The sequence below is a fragment of the Armigeres subalbatus genome, chromosome 1 (assembly GCF_024139115.2).
Source record: "Armigeres subalbatus isolate Guangzhou_Male chromosome 1, GZ_Asu_2, whole genome shotgun sequence".
Classification (NCBI taxonomy): Eukaryota; Metazoa; Arthropoda; class Insecta; order Diptera; family Culicidae; genus Armigeres; species Armigeres subalbatus.
In genome coordinates, this window is record NC_085139.1 from 198,529,436 (window position 1) to 198,546,671 (window position 17,236).

General features: G+C 48.6%; 2 protein-coding genes across 5 annotated transcripts in view; one reads left to right on the plus strand and one right to left on the minus strand.

Moving 5' to 3' along the window:
- LOC134205660 (5-hydroxytryptamine receptor 2B) overlaps positions 1-17,236 on the plus strand; it is a 175,409-nt gene that overhangs the window by 118,858 nt on the left and 39,315 nt on the right. For 3 of the 4 annotated variants that reach the window (XM_062681147.1, XM_062681149.1, XM_062681150.1), the window contains exon 2: positions 6,463-6,824. The gene's annotated coding sequence lies outside the window, so the exon portion shown is untranslated. Of the gene's footprint in view, positions 1-6,462; positions 6,843-17,236 lie in introns of all 4 variants that reach the window. The other variant, XM_062681148.1, reaches the window with a different exon arrangement.
- Positions 15,053-16,990, minus strand: LOC134206902 (uncharacterized). The gene has a single exon (XM_062682648.1). The coding sequence runs from the start codon at positions 16,988-16,990 to the stop codon at positions 15,053-15,055; it is 1,938 nt and encodes a 645-aa protein (XP_062538632.1).

The following is a 17,236-nucleotide window of genomic DNA, read 5'->3' on the forward strand; positions in this document are numbered from 1 at the left end:
AGAGGCTGAGCCCTCTTGGAGGAGGCTTCCGGGCCTCTTGGAAGGAGGCTTCCGGAGCCTCTTGGAAGGAGGCTTGAGCCTCTTGGAAGGAGGCTTCCGAGGCCTCTTGGAAGGAGGCTTCCAGGCCTCTTGGAAGGAGGCTTGAGCCTCTTGGAAGGAGGCTTCCGGGCCTCTTGGAAGGAGGCTTCCGAGCCTCTTGGAAGGAGGCTTCCTGAGCCTCTTGGAAGGAGGCTTCCAGGCCTCTTGGAAGGAGGCTTCTGAGCCTCTTGGAGGAGGCTTCCTGAGCCTCTTGGAAGGAGGCTTCCTGAGCCTCTTGGAGGAGGCTTCTGAGCCTCTTGGAGGAGGCTTGAGGCCTCTTGGAAGGAGGCCTCTTGGAGGGCTTCCGGAGCCTCTTGGAAGGAGGCTTCCGAGCCTCTTGGAAGGAGGCTTGAGCCTCTTGGAAGGAGGCTTCGAGCCTCTTGGAGGAGGCTTCCAGGCCTCTTGGAAGGAGGCTTGAGCCTCTTGGAAGGAGGCCTGAGCCTCTTGGAAGGAGGCTTCCGAGCCTCTTGGAAGGAGGCTTCCAGGCCTCTTGGAGGAGGCTTCCAGGCCTCTTGGAGGAGGCTTCCGAGGCCTCTTGGAAGGAGGCTTGAGCCTCTTGGAGGAGGCTTCCAGGCCTCTTGGAAGGAGGGCTTCCGGGCCTCTTGGAGGAGGCTTCCGGAGCCTCTTGGAAGGAGGCTTCCGGGCCTCTTGGAAGGAGGCCTGAGCCTCTTGGAAGGAGGCTTCCGAGGCCTCTTGGAGGAGGCTTCCGAGCCTCTTGGAGGAGGCTTCCGGGCCTCTTGGAAGGAGGCTTCCTGAGCCTCTTGGAGGAGGCTTCCAGGCCTCTTGGAGGAGGCTTGAGGCCTCTTGGAAGGAGGCTTCCAGGCCTCTTGGAAGGAGGCTTCCGAGGCCTCTTGGAAGGAGGCTTCCGAGGCCTCTTGGAAGGAGGCTTTGAGCCTCTTGGAAGGAGGCTTCGAGGCCTCTTGGAAGGAGGCTGAGCCTCTTGGAAGGAGGCTTGAGGCCTCTTGGAAGGAGGCTTCCGAGCCTCTTGGAAGGAGGCTTCCAGGCCTCTTGGAAGGAGGCTTCCAGGCCTCTTGGAAGGAGGCTTGAGCCTCTTGGAGGAGGCTTCCAGGCCTCTTGGAAGGAGGCTTCTGAGCCTCTTGGAAGGAGGCCGAGCCTCTTGGAAGGAGGCTTCCGGGCCTCTTGGAAGGAGGCTTCCGAGGCCTCTTGGAAGGAGGCTTGAGGCCTCTTGGAAGGAGGCCTGAGCCTCTTGGAAGGGGCTTCCAGGCCTCTTGGAGGAGGCTTCTGAGGCCTCTTGGAAGGAGGCTTCCCGAGCCTCTTGGAAGGAGGCTTCCGAGGCCTCTTGGAAGGAGGCTGAGCCTCTCTTGGAGGAGGCTTCCAGGCCTCTTGGAAGGAGGCTTCTGAGCCTCTTGGAAGGAGGCTTCCAGGCCTCTTGGAAGGAGGCTTGAGCCTCTTGGAAGGAGGCTTCCGGAGGCCTCTTGGAAGGAGGCCTGAGCCTCTTGGAGGAGGCTTCCGAGGCCTCTTGGAAGGAGGCTTCCGAGCCTCTTGGAGGAGGCTTCCGAGGCCTCTTGGAAGGAGGCTTCTGAGCCTCTTGGAGGAGGCTTCCGGGCCTCTTGGAAGGAGGCTTCTGAGCCTCTTGGAGGAGGCTCTGAGCCTCTTGGAGGAGGCTTCCGGGCCTCTTAGAAGGAGGCTTCCGAGCCCTCTTGGAAGAAAACTTCCGAGCCTCTTGGAAGGAGGCTTGAGGCCTCTTGGAAGGAGGCTGGAGCCTCTTGGAGGAGGCTTCCTGAGGCCTCTTGGAGGAGGCTTCCGAGCCTCTTGGAAGGAGGCTTCCAGGCCTCTTGGAAGGAGGCTTCCGAGGCCTCTTGGAAGGAGGCTTCCGGGCCTCTTGGAAGGAGGCTTCCGAGCCTCTTGGAGGAGGCTTCCAGGCCTCTTGGAGGAGGCTTCCAGGCCTCTTGGAGGAGGCTTCCAGGCCTCTTGGAAGGAGGCTTCCGAGGCCTCTTGGAAGGAGGCTTCCGAGGCCTCTTGGAAGGAGGCTTCCAGGCCTCTTGGAAGGAGGCTTCTGAGCCTCTTGGAAGGAGGCTTCCGAGGCCTCTTGGAAGGAGGCTTCCGAGCCTCTTGGAGGAGGCTGAGCCCTCTTGGAAGGAGGCTTCCAGGCCTCTTGGAGGAGGCTTCCGAGGCCTCTTGGAAGGAGGCTTCCAGGCCTCTTGGAAGGAGGCTTCTGAGCCTCTTGGAAGGAGGCTTCTGAGCCTCTTGGAAGGAGGCTGAGCCTCTTGGAAGGAGGCTTCCAGGCCTCTTGGAGGAGGCTTCCGAGCCTCTTGGAGGAGGCTTCCAGGCCTCTTGGAAGGAGGCTTCCGAGCCTCTTGGAAGGAGGCTTGAGCCTCTTGGAGGAGGCTTCTGAGCCTCTTGGAAGGAGGCTTCCGAGCCTCTTGGAAGGAGGCTTCCAGGCCTCTTGGAAGGGAGGCTGGAGCCTCTTGGAAGGAGGCTTCCGAGGCCTCTTGGAAGGAGGCTTCTGAGCCTCTTGGAAGGAGGCTTGAGCCTCTTGGAGGAGGCTTCCAGGCCTCTTGGAAGGAGGCTCCGAGCCTCTTGGAAGGAGCTTCCAGGCCTCTTGGAAGGAGGCTGAGCCTCTTGGAAGGAGGCTTCCGAGCCTCTTGGAAGGAGGCTTGAGCCTCTTGGAAGGAGGCTTCCGAGGCCTCTTGGAAGGAGGCTTGAGCCTCTTGGAGGAGGCTTCCAGGCCTCTTGGAGGAGGCTTCCGAGCCTCTTGGAAGGAGGCTTCCGAGCCTCTTGGAAGGAGGCTTCTGAGCCTCTTGGAAGGAGGCTTCTGAGCCTCTTGGAAGGAGGCTTCCAGGCCTCTTGGAGGAGGCTTCTGAGCCTCTTGGAAGGAGGCTCTGAGCCTCTTGGAAGGAGGCTTCCGAGCCTCTTGGAAGGAGGCTTCCGAGCCTCTTGGAAGGAGGCTTCCAGGCCTCTTGGAGGAGGCTTCCGAGCCTCTTGGAAGGAGGCCTGAGCCTCTTGGAAGGAGGCTTCCAGGCCTCTTGGAGGAGGCTTCCAGGCCTCTTGGAAGGAGGCTTCCGAGCCTCTTGGAAGGAGGCTTCCTGAGCCTCTTGGAAGGAGGCTTCCAGGAGCCTCTTGGAAGGAGGCTTCCGAGCCTCTTGGAAGGAGGCCTGAGCCTCTTGGAGGAGGCTCCTGAGCCACTTGAAAGCAGGCTTCAGAGCCTCTTCAAAGGAGCCATCCGAGCCTTTTGACAGGCAGTGTTGGTAGAATCAGAACGTCAGAACGCAATAGAGGTGTATATTTTGTATACATATGTATTTAGTAGCCATTGTTTTAAGGACAGGCCTCTCGGACTCCAATACAAAAAACACTCACGTTTTCAAGGGAACCCCAAATGGAAGCAACGCACATTTGTCATTTTTATTATTTCACGCATGCTGCTATGCATCAAAGCAGGAATAATAAAAAGGACAGATGTGTGTTGCTTCCAAATTGAGTGAGGTGCCATTGAACACGCTAGTGCTTTTTGTTTTGGATCTCGGGAGGCTTGTCCTTAAGCGAAAAAAATCAATTCAATACATTCAACAAAGAAAAGCACGTAAAAATCATGCAATGATGCAAACCGCGATTTGAATTATGAGCGATTTTCTGGGCCATGATTCTGAAGGGTTTTGACTCTCGCATAATTTGAATCGTCGATGAGATTTGAGAATTTGAGATTTTACCGCTGCTGGTAGGAAGTTTCTGAACCTTTTGATTGGAGGGTTCCAAGTCTCTTGAAAAAAGGTTTCTAACCCTCTCAAAAGAAATCTTACGTAATAAATTACGTAAATCATAATCCTTTTAAAATTTTGTCCCACAGTCCTCCATACACTGTGCTGGTGTAGTATGCAGGATTCAACAGGCTTTGATATATGATCACCATGTATTGTATATAAAATACAAAATTTTGAAAACAAAAATTATAAAATTATCAAAACCTTATTAATATTAAGCTTTATTTGCATTGTAATACATCCGTTATTACGCATTTTTGCCCGAAGTACCCCCTGTGGACATCTAAAGTACCCCCAGGGGTACATGTACTCCAGGTCAAGAATCGCTGTCTTAGAGAAATATCCGAAGTAATGTTTGGAAGAATTCCTGGCGGAATATTTGGAAGAATTTCTGGAGCAATATCCGTCGGAATTCCTGGTGGAATTTCTGGAAGAATATTCGGAGGAATATCCGGAGAAGATCCTCTAGGAAAATCTGGACGATTTTCCTGGAATAATATACGGAGGAATTTCTGAAGAAATATTCCCTGGAAGAACCCTGGAATTCCTGGAGGAATATCCGAAGGAATTCCTGAAGGAATATCTGGATTCCTGGAGGAATATCCGAAGAAATTCCTGAAGAAACATTCGGAGGAATTTCCGGAGAAATATCCAGAAGTATTACTGGAGGAATATCCGGAGGAATTCCCTAAAAATATCTAGAGGAATTCTTGGAGGAATACCTGGAGGAGGAGTTCCTGAAGAAATATATGAACGATTTCCTAGAGGAATATCTGAAGTAATGTTTGGAGAAATTCCTGATGGAATATTCGGAAGAATTCCTTGAGTAATATCCCGTGGAATTCCTGGAGGAATATCCGGGGGAATTCCTGATAGAATATTCGGAGGAATTCCTGAAGAAATATTGTGACGGATTCCTGGAGGCATATTCGGAAGAATTGCTGGAGGAATTTCTAGTGCCAGATTAGATACAAAATTCATCGCTCTTATCGCTCCTTCATTGCCGTGCGACTCGAGAAAATATGCTGTTGGCTTTCTTTGGGTGAACAGATCTCCCAAATTATTCTCTCTGTTCCCGCGATGAAGGCGTTCTTGGTGGCAGCCCATTGGTCTCCCAAGCAGCCACCTACCAGATTTTCTGCATCACGTGTCTCCAGTGAGATGATGGTCACACACCATATGGGCACTACGTTTATTACGTACATCAAAAAGGCTTCGTTTCCATCTTCAACTGACGCCATGGCGTTCCACGATGCACTCATGGCTCTAGTTGTCGGGTCCGATCTTCGCTTTGAAGTCGCCCATACAGATTTTGATATCACCCTTAAGAATTCTATCTAGATACGACGGCATTGAGTTGGCTGTAGAAGATCTCTTTGTCTTGCAGATCGGCAACATCGGTTGGCTGGATTATTATGCGTAAGGCTTCGGTTATAATATTAGTCCCATGAGATCAAAATAACACTGATCAGAATAGAGTGATAAGCTTTTTTCTGCATTTGCTCCAAATAATAATTATTGAAAGCCATGCGTAAAACTATGGATAGCAGCACATGGCCGAATTTCTTACCCTTATGTATTATCTCCGTAAGAAAGAAACATGATAAGAAACATGACACATCAATTATTAGAGTAACTGGGATAATATGCACCCCCGAGAAAATCAAATCCCCCTTCAGATCAATTTTTCCGAATGTTTACTGCTGGATTTGTAGTTCAAGATCCGAACTACATCCGCTTTTGTTTAAAAAAATATCTGTAAAGGATGCCAAAATATATTCAAAAACTCCACAGGGTTGTTTTGTCCCGAGGGTGCTTATTACCTCCTAAATGATTAAACAGGATATTAATCACTTCTCCGAGCTCCGACTATGCACTCCACTGTCAACCGCTCTTCATCTCTATACGGTGAAGCGGCCGTGACAAACTCAGCCAAATTTGCTCGCCTCGAATAACAACTTTTTCACACATTAGATAACGAACGAACTCATCATTGACCCCGGCCAGACACCCAATTGACTTGCTACCAGGAAAAGAGGAATAAGGTCATATATTTCCTCTAGCATGTGTGAAGATAATATATAATTTGACACCCAGTGCTATTTACCCCTCGTCTCAAATGGGTCTCAAAACTTCATTAATCATCTACAGTATCCACATATGACACAGCGGCCGGTTAAATGGCACGTGAGCGCATTCCCTTCCGCCGTGACGACACCGCTCGATATGTTCCATTAATCTTGCCAGTTCATAAATTTATCAGCGGTCCGCAACCGGATATGTTGCCGGACAGGGTTGGCTCGTAATTTAATACGATTTTTTGTATCTTTGTCGCAACAGGAAATCATCACTAGGATCAGTCGGGATTAGAGTATTTTTGTCATATTTTCGAAAATCAGTGAATACAACACAACAAACAAGTCAGTTCTCTGTCAGTTCTTGAAAGAGAACAGAAGATGAATTAAAAATATCCTCAGAAATGTTATAAATTACTGTGCGTCAAACATAAAAAATCTTTATTATGAAACATGAAAGCTGGATATGAGTTCCACAATTTTGTAGAATAATCCAATTCAACCCTGCACTCCAACCCCGGCCATTCGACCGGATACACTGAATATCTGAAAAATAATAATTTTATTTCCTGTATGTGTTGTTACAGATTCCCGTTCCAATTGCACCAGGATCCCGAATCGCTTGCAGGGCCAACAGGTCAAAGCATCATACCCAGTGTTGCTGGCCGTGTTAGCTGGAAGGGGCGGACCACTCCGGGAGAAAGTTCGTCTAATGGGTCGTCGGAACCGGACGCTTGCGCCACAATCCGAACAAATGAAATTTTATGGCTTACCGTGCCCCACGTTTGTCCCCGCGGTGGCGAGACAGAGACGGAAAATCAAAGGAAAATAAATAATTGAATAGTGTTGTTTGCGACAAGTGAACGCCGTACGTCGTCACAAACATTCATTTTTTTTTTTCGAAACCATAGTTAAAATGCTATACTAGTCTGCAAAATTTTTGAACATAGTAAGTTTTATGAAAAAGGTAAACTTTATGCTGATTCATAAAATGTGGTTAGAGAACATTAGGGGTCCTAGATAAAAACCAAATTACTCTATCAAAAATAATTCTTTTCCTTTTTTCATTCCACAATTTCCAAATTGTAATCCGGTAATTGAATTTCATCGGAGTAAACAGTCAATACCCCATTAGATACACGACCATAAAACAAGACCATGCTGAAAATATTTCTGACGAAAATATGTGGCTAACTATTTTTTTTAACGAGGTTAACGGAAATCTACAACCAGACACCTGGGGAGGTGTACCCAGGTAGTGTGGGGATGTGATCACCACTCCCGACCCACTAAAACTCATTTCTCTCCAGTTATTCACCCGGCCCGCAATTAAGCAATACTTCGGGGATGACTATTGGGCATTGCGCCTCCTACATGACGTACACGAGTGCACGTATGCGTCTCAAATCTCCTGGTACTCCCCATGCACCACATGTGCAGCAAGACTTACCTGCCTATGCCATTCGAATGATTGCAAGAATCTTACAAGTACCCTGCAGGAGGTACCCATGCTGTCATCTCACAACATAGACAGTCCTCATTCAGTATGGTGTTCACCCCGTCCTGCAACAGGGTGGCACCACTTGTCTACCAAGCCGGAGGCGACCCTATGTTGGTGGCTCCTATGCCGCTCCTACCTCAGCTGCGAGGCAGACCCACTCAGCCACTTCGTCCTGTCGTGGCAGACAGAGTGGCCAGTGGAAGGGGCGGGCCACGCAGAATTTCTGCAACCCCATCCACGACTGTCTGCCACGACAACTCAAAGTTCTACTGCCTAGGCAGTCCAATTACTCCATGAGGGCATTAATGCCCTACTCTCATTTAAGGGTATGCGATAACACTCTTTTTCCTAACGAAACGAAACGAAATTTAAAATGTCTATGTTGATTCGGATCGTAACGAAACGAAATATAGATTTCTTTCGAGACTTCGAAACGATACGAAATCAAGGTTTATTTATTTCGAAATTTTTCGAAACGAAATTTAATTTTTTTTCCGCGGAATTTTTATTAAATTTGTTTTACATTATGTACGCAATTCTGAATTCACTTTTTCGAAGTCGAGTAACTGTTTTGCGACCAAAAGAGTTATAATAACAGAAGAGGCAATCTGTGATAAATCGCCACATTCTCGCCGCATATACCATTGGCGATAAGGCAATACCCCAGCATTTGTGCCGTTTTCAAAGGAATTCATCGTGGAGCGTGTGTTCCCGTATCTGATCAATTTTATATCAGTTCAATTTCATATCAGTTTTATGTACTAAATATGAAAATAAAGAAATTGTGGGATTTTTCATATACGGATTCAAATTTCGCTTAAAACCTTAGTTCACTTAAGAATTATGTAATTATGCTGAAGCATACTTCATATTGTCTTGTCAGCGTGGTTTTACAGTTTTGACTTAGTCAAAATTAGAAAATGAATGCTTAGATTTATTTTATTATTTAGATACTCTATTATGTATCCACATCTGCTAGGCGTATACGTAGTGTAACTGCCAGTGACGTCCGCCTTCTATGCAGTGAACGTCTACACGTCCCAAACTAGCTCACCGTTGGGGTTCTCAGGCTTACCTTTACTTGCTCAAGGGATACACGACGAAATAGCCAAGAGAAGTGGACAACACAACGAGAGTTCGACGCAATTGCATGCACATAGGGTCAGCGTTTGAAAGAACCGAAGATTTGAAGATACATTTCTAATCATATTTTATTTTTCATTTGATATTCCTTGGTTTTGGATTAGTGGGAGGAAAGGAAGGGTTGCGGCCTTACAAGGTTGGTCGACATTGTCAAGCTCAGGTGTTTTGACATACCTGGGTACTCAACGGTACCTGCAACGGGGTTTGAAGGAGCTCCTCCTCGGCTCCGCTAGTGGATTGCTGACCCGGCTGACAGTGGTTGGTAGTTTGAAGCAACTATGCTTCTTCAGGTCCTCTGGATAGGTTGCCGACAAGGCTGTAGTCTTGGACACGTGGAAGGGAGGGCTCGATGACTCGTTATGTCGTCTTTCCGTTATGTCGTCATCGTGGACGGAAGCTTGAGGGTTAGTTCGAGATTTTTTTCCAGTCCTCTTGGGGATTGCAGCCAGCGATCTGCAGCGTTGAACACATAGGCGATTTGTCGAAGATTTTTCTCGGCTTCGCGGTGGTGCCGCCGGTGTTTTGCGGCGTTGGACACGTTGGCGGGGGGGGGGGGTCTTGAAATTCTCTTTGATACACTTTCACGGCATCAAGGGGTCGGCAGCCGACAAGGCTGAAATGGTGGACACGTGGACGGATTGTCGATGCTCTGTCTCGGTTCCGCGGGATGAGCCGCAACGTTGAAAACTGCGACGATTGGTGATTCTTCGAGGTTTGTTCCCAGCTCGGTGGGATAGACAGCCGGCGAGACGGTAGCGTTTAGCACGTGGATGCAGCTTGAGACTATTGGAAATAATCCTCCCGACGGGTAGCAGCCGTTCACCACACACACTCTTCAATATTCGAGACGTTCTAGGCTCCCTTAACCAGCACACTAAGTCCTCGCTAAATCAACGCTTCACAAGGATCTTCTTTTACAGCTTTTCTCCGGACAATCGAGAGGTCTGTATCCGATCACAGTCAAAACACGACTCCTCGTCTAGTCCACGACCACGATCTTTCGCTCGGCTCCCTCGATTTTCTCTGTCTCTGCACCCCTCCTTCGACGTTCGGCTTCGGTATAGCGGAAATGGTGTTTCCGTCTTTCTTTCAATTTTGCTCCAAGGGCCGAAATAGGGAGAGGGGATAGGACAGTGGGTACACTTTAACTATGAAATAGGTGAAAAGCCTCAATATTGTTTCCTATGTATATACATGTTATGCAAGTATGCCGATGGTTCGTCCATTGTTAATATATTCGGTAACAGTAGATAGAGAACTGATATTACTAGACCAACATTTGAAAAGGGCGTATCAGCCAAAATGTATTCCTTCTTATTCTTCGTCTACATATTTAGCATACCTTTCTAAAATGCACAAAGATATGTAGTTCAGATTGAAATTCACAGACCCATAGTTATATACAATCAGCTCGACAAACCAAGCTTTTTTCTGTGTGTCCTTGGCATAATAGAACAGCTGTTATGGTCAGTATAAGCTGAAAGCAATCATAAGTAAAGAACTTTCAGCAATTTTAATGATCTTTCAACCCGTTCTGGATTTTTTTTGCAAATTCTATGCGAAGATCTAGAAATGCCCACAAATCTGCAATGTTCCTTACATATTGTGCAAATAGTCAAAAAAAGCTTGTCAGCTTGATTAACTGTACACATCGTAGTTGCTAATCATGATTGGCCGAGAAACAGCAAATATGCACGCAGCTCACCAATCAAATAATATTCTTGCGGTACAAAAAAGTTATTCTTATTGTTTGCTTGCTTGCTTAGTTTTACACTCATTGTTATAAGAGATCGAGGAATGCTCTGCATCTCCGTGAGCGCTACGGGAAAAGAATCGTTGGTTAGTTGAGAGGGTAATTCACGTGAAACCCCTTGGTAAGCGACAAAATATGTATTGTGAACGAACTTATTTTGAAAACAAGAAGATGAAAAATGTGTTTCGCAAGACCAATGTGTTTCGTTTAATAATCTTCTACAACACGATCGATTCCGCACTAAATAATTTTGTGCTCTTCGATGCAGACATTAGTTTTATCACTTCGCGTTCTCCCACACTAGCTGGCGTGATCAGCATCAACACTATCGATTGCACACTAGTTAAACAAATTTCTGCTACGCGAGGTACATTTTTATCACTTCGCGTTTTCCTGGACTAGCTGCCGTCCCATGACCTGCAGCAACACGATCGATTCTGCATTCATATTGTGCAAATAGTAAAAAAAATATCACAAAATTTGAATTTTAATCATGGAAATACTAAAGACATTTTATAGAAGAAAACTACATGCATATTTGACGACTAAGAATGAGGTTATGTAGTAAGCATTAATAGAAAAAATGTATAACATAAAGTTTTGAAAACAACTTTACGGTTTTTGTACAGCAGCGCAGCCAAAATTTTAGATAATATAAAGTATGGTTTAAGTTTAAATTTGTTTCGAAATTCCTGGAATTCCGTTAAATTTCGTTGGAAGCTAGTTTTTCTAGCGAAATTTTTGTAATTTTACGAAACGAAACGAACTTGGACTTCCAGTGTGAAGGTTTATCTACAACTCTGCCTAATGGTTTGCTGTTAGAATTCAACTAATAACGAAATTATAGCGCTAGTTGCAGTAACTTGAACTAAATGATTGGAATTTTGTTATCATTTAGTCTAAGTTACTGAAACTAAAGCTATAACTCCGTTACTAGTGGAATTCAAGCAACAAACCATAAGGCAGAGTTGCAGAAAAAACCTTCGCACTAAAAGTCTGAAACACATTTTGAAATTAAGCTTCTGGAATGAGTTATTGACAAACTACTAAATGATCGAACGCAAATTACTAAATGATCGATAACATCCTTGCACCCATACACTCGGTCCCTCCCCTGTTTTTCTTCCTAAACAATGGAGGGGGAATCTGCTCAACAGACATCCTGGGTTGACCAGGAAGTGCGGGGTTAGGGATCACCGAGGGAGGCAGGACTACATCCCCGACCCGCTAAACCGTTTCCATTGCCTCCAAGCCCATAGTCCCTTCGGTACAACCAGAAAGTAATGCTTCAAAGGGGGCCAGTGCAAAACGCACCCTCGAGGTTAGCTGCGTGTCCTTGCAGCATCGAACTTCGTGACTCGCTTTTTTAGAAGAGCACCATGGTATCGTGCAAGCGCGTTGCCACCTTTCCAGGTGGCCTTACCACGCCCTATGTCCTCGGAAGGTGGGAAGGGTCGACTTCGCGCCTGCTTCCCTCTGCACGACTGGTATCAAGAATGATGATGCCGCGTGCACCCCAAATTGACCTTTCTGCGACAGGGCCTATTCGCCAGCACACAGAGGGACTTGCCGACGCGAGGCCTACGCCTGCCCCAGCCTTGACGAGGACCCCTTTCCGTCCTCGGGCTCGGAACCCGCCCGGTTGACCGACGCCGCGAAAGCGACGATACCATGTTGTTCTTCGCGCGGCCACTTGTTCGATAAAAGGATCGAGTTCGACCACAGAGCATGACCACCGGTATGACCCATGAAGCCGACTCCGATCCCTTGGACCACCTCTTATTTGCGTCTGAACTAGCCATCCTTGAGTCCACGCGCCACCTTCTGTGTAGCTCCGAGACGATTTGGGCGATAGCCGATAAAACGGCGTTCCAGCCAACTTCATCTTTACACATCCTCCGAACTAGGTTGTCCGGGGTAGTGTCCAGACCACATGTGGCAAGCATATGGTCACGCATTGCGCGAAAACGTGAGCACACGAACAACACGTGTTCCGCCGTTTCCTCTAAACCTGCGCACACCAAACACTCGGGCGAGGCCGAGAAAGCCAGCTGCGTTACCTGCTTAAACGCCGGGCACATCGAACCCCCATGGGGTTCGTGCAGTTCGCTGCAGCAGTTCGTGCAGCATTGTGCCTTATGTCCCTCCAATCCGCAGCGTCGGCAGAGATTGCTTCTGTCAGGGCCTTTGCAGTCCCATTGCTTGTGCCCCAGTTCCAGGCACTTGAAGCAAACTTCGGGTTGCTCGTATATGCGCACAGGGCATACCGACCATCCCACCTTGACGCTCCCTAACTTGACTACCTTGGAGGCGTCCGCTGCAGATAGCCGAACCAATGCTACCTGCGTCCCTGCCGGACCTTTCCATAGCCGAACGGCTGCGGTGGTCGTCTCCACTTCACACTGTCGCCGCAGTGCCGTGACGAGCTCTTCGACTTCAGTGATCTCGTCCAGGTCTTTAACCCTTAGATTCACCTCCGTCGTGAGTGCCCTCACCTTGACCGTCTCGCCTAGGACCTCCTCCACCAACTTCTTGTAGGCGGCGCCCTTTTGCGAGACGCCCCGCTTCAGCTCGAGTATCATCTCGCCCATCCGGGTACGTCTTATTCGACGTACGTCGGCGCCGAGTTCACCGAGCTTGACGTCACTCCTCATCGCCTTCAAAATATCCGAGTACTTAGCCTCGTCCGCCGTGATGACTAGGGCATCGCCCCTGGAGCGATTGGCGCCTACCCTAGACTTCTTGCTACCCTCATTCGCCTGGGCCTTCTTTTCGGCCCTTGACGTCTTCGGTTTCCTCTTGTTCTTGACCAGGGTCCAGGAGGCGTCATCCCCTCTATTTCCTGGTCTGGTGCGGCTGAGAACTTTCAGCCTGCCGTAACCACCACCGTCTTTCCTGAGTGGACGGACCTTTCCAGGTCCTTCCTCCCCGGTTTTGGAGGTACTTGACCGGGGTTCAGCTTCCCAGCCCCACTACCCTTGTTCGGGGTAGTAACCCTCCGCGTTTTGGAGCGGCCCCAGGAGCTCATCTCCTGGAGACTGTCTCCCCGTTTTTGTGTCTGCTCCGTTGGAGCAGTCACCCCCGACGTGCCCGCGAATACTTGAGCCTCAGTCTGGGTAGGCTTTGGCACCACCATCTTCGCTGGCACGCCCTCGGTCGATTCGACCTTGCCCGAGTCCGCGAATCCTTGGGCCTCAGTCTGGGTAGACTTCGACTCCACCGATTTCACGGGTTTACACTTGGCCGTCCCGACCGCCCTCTCCAGCTTGGCGTCCAGCATCGACTTTCGAAGTTTCTGCAAGCTCCTCTTGAGGTCCTTGCTGATATTATGCTTCGATGACGCAAAGTCGATGATGGCGTCCAGCTGTTCCGTCGCCACCTCGAAGGCCGAAAGCCCATCGCGTTTGCGGTTCATCGCCTCCACAAGCCATGGGCCGTCAATAACCCCTACCGGCGTTTTTTCTAGCCGAGAGGAAGGTTGAGTGACCCACGCTGGCGCTGCGCACTGAGCTGCCGACTATTGCCTCTGGCCTCCTAGGCGGAGACCTGAACAACCCACCTCTTGCGAAGGGGTTGTCGCCTACACTACTACCACTAATTGAAGAATTGACTTGGTTTTCCATTTTGGTCCCACGAGTTGCTCGGGAAAAGAGGTCCACCACGCCAGAGCCCAGCATGACGCGGTAAGGGACAATTACTGTGGAGGGTGCCCAGGTACCCCACAGGCTCCGTTATAGGCCTAGCTTATTATTTCACCCCCCTGGCCATACATCCCCTCGGCACGGGTCGCTTGACGCCTTGGGATTAGGGGTTAGGGACGATGGTCCCGGTCTAACTCGCAGTGGCCATGGGGAGGGGTCGTCAAGCCCTTGGACAAAGTCCCTGCTGCCTCCCTCACCCTGTGGGGTATTACGAGTGTTGACGATAGGCAATGAGAAGTCTCAATTTTTAGGAAACAATTCGACCAGCTTCACTATTGTTCTTCTATGTTGTTGACAGTTATTGCCCGGTGTACAATCCCTTCTATCGTTCGCAGGTGTGGCAGAGGTTAACGTGAAGTCTACAGGGGTGTATTTCGATTGTTAGACGTTGCGCATTCAACAGTAGCCCGTTAGAGGTTCCAATTAAAAAATGGTTCGGAGTCAACACTGGAGATTGATCATCATCCAGAGAAATTTCAGTGAGAGGTCGAAAGTTTACGATAAATTCTACTTCTACTAGTATACTTTTGAGCGTTTCATCGGTTGGCAAGCGATTTGACCGTAGTTTGTCAAGGTTCTGTTTATCCGTACGAATGAGCCTTTCCCACGCTCCGCCCATATGAGGAAACAACGGGGAATGAAGTTCCACGTTGTCCTGGGTGTAACAAATTCCGATGTAATCTTATTGTGATCCAACTGTGCGAATGCGGCCTTTAGTTCTTTATTGGCTGCCACGAAATTTGTTCCTCTGTCGCTGTATATCCCCTCCTAGCAATAACGTTGCGAAGAGCCATGATACAAGAGTCAGCTGTGAGTGAATGTGCGACTTCTAAATGGATAGCGCGCGTGGTCAAGCAGGTGACTAGGACGCCCCAGCGTTTTTCCACTCTTCGGCCAACTGATACCGTAATTGGGCCGAAGTAATCCACCCCCATGTGACTGAACGGTCGACTGTATGCTGCAAGGCGCGCCGGTGGTAGGTCACTCATCAGTGGTGGTTGTAGACGAGCTCGAAGATTTTTGCAGACTTGGCAGCTATTTTTAGCTAGCCTTTAGACGAGGGATATAATAGTGTTGTTTTAGCTCATTATTGATGGTCTGGTGATTCTGATGCAGAAATTTTCATTGGATATCTTGCACGATGATTTGGTAATGCTGTGTTCCCGGGGCAATATTACGGGATTAGCGACACTGCTATCGATGAATCGACATCCGTTGGTTCGTCCTCGTATCCTTAGAACTGTTTCATCCATGAATGGGCACAGGCGGAACAATGGGCTGCTTTTAGGAATTTTGTTTGTTGATTCGTGGTGGTCCATAGACAGAACTGCGATCTCCTCCCTATACGAGTGTCGCTGAGCTATTTGGTACAGGTAGCTTTCGGCCTTGATAAACTCGTCCCTTGTGAGGGGGCTACGAGTTTTAGCCGTCCTCCGTGTAGTCTGCTGCATGTTTCTGATGGCTCTGAACACATACGCTGTAGCCTTCAGGAGGGTAGCCCATTGGCTGAAATGGCTTGCGTCGATGATTGGGTCGAAGACCTTGAAATGGAGGTGTAAGTATGGACGAAGCTCTGTATTAGTAACTCTAACAAACTGCGATGTTGCCGGCCAGTCATCTTCGCGTTTCCAAAGGAAATCGGGTCCACGAAACCATCGGCTGGAGTGTCTAAGATCAGGAGTGCTCTTCCATTTCGTTCCCTCGTCCGCTACGTTTAGCTTTGTCGGCACCCATCGCCAATCTGCAAGATTTGTCGTTTCAAGGATCTCACTAATTCGTACTCCTACATACTGGCTGTAGCGTCGATGATCCGAATGAAGACAGCACATGACGTCTCTGGAGTCCGTCCAGAAGTAGCGTTTTTGAACTTTAACGGATAGAGACTGGAAAATTGTGTCCGCCAATCGTACCCCGATGACGGCGGCTTGTAGCTCGGACCGTGGTATCGACAGGAATTTGAGCGGAGCCACTCTACATTTTGCACCAGCTAATGCGCATTCCACGGTTTTCTCTTCCTGAAATCGTAAGTATATGACCGCCGCGAACCCATTCTCGCTAGCGTCTACGAAGGTGTGCATTTGAATTCTACTTCCTCCTGTGGAGGTAGCTGTTCGATAACATCGCGGTATCTTGATGTCGGAAACTTTGGGAAGGACCCGAAGCCAGGTGAGCCATTTTTCGTAATGTGAATCATGGATCTGTTCATCCCAGTCAACGGACGCTCTCCAAATCTCTTGTAGAAGGCTTCGGAGGAACATTAGAAAGTGGCTGATAAAGCCGATAGGGTCGAAAACCATCATTAGTGTCCTTAAGACCTCGCGTTTTGTTGGCCGCTTATCTCCGGATAACAGATCGGCGTCAGACAACTTATACGTGAAGCAGTCTGTAGTAGTGTCCCACCACATTCCGAGAACCTTTTCGGTACCGTTAGCTTCACCAATGCTCATGTTTATTTCCCTAGCTCCAGATAGAGCCACACCTCCTTCTAGCGCAGCAACCACTGCCGGGGAGTTGGAGACCCAGTTCCGCATTTCGAACCCTCCAGAATGATGAATGTTCTTTACGTCGACCGCCAGCTGTATGGCCTCCCCCTCCGTCTCAACGCTGATCAGCATATCGTCAACGTAATGCTGATGCACGATTGCGTGAACGGCGTCCAGATATTCGGAATCAAACTGCTTTGCATGGATGTTTTTAACGTATTGTGCGGTACTAGGAGAACAGCACGCTCCGAATGACATTACCTGCATCACATAGATACTGGGATTTGTATCAGTTTCCGTCTCCTTCCATAGAAAACGTTGGCAGTGTTGGTCCTCTGATCTCATCAGGACTTGATGATACATTTCACGGATGTCGCGGTACTCACGGAACTGAATCAAAACCGACAAAAGAGATGTCAACTGGTCTGGCCCTTTGAGAAGGACAGAATTTAGAGATATTCCGTGGGAGGTTGCGGCGGCGTCCCAAACAAGTCTAATCTTGCCGGGTTTGTTAGGATTCAGTACCGGAAACATCGGGAGGTACCAGACCCTATTTGGGGATGCCGACAGTTCTTCGGCGGATAGTTTCCTAATGTAAATGTATCTGCTAATGCAGCGGTTCTCAACCTTTTTCTTGAGAGGTACCCCTTCGAATTTTTGTATTAATTGAGGTACCCCCTCTCGAAAGCAGGCTTCCAATCCTCTTGAAAACATAATTCCGAGCCCTTTGAAGGGAAGTTCCTTTCAGCTATTGAATCCTTTTAAAGTAGGCTTCCGCGC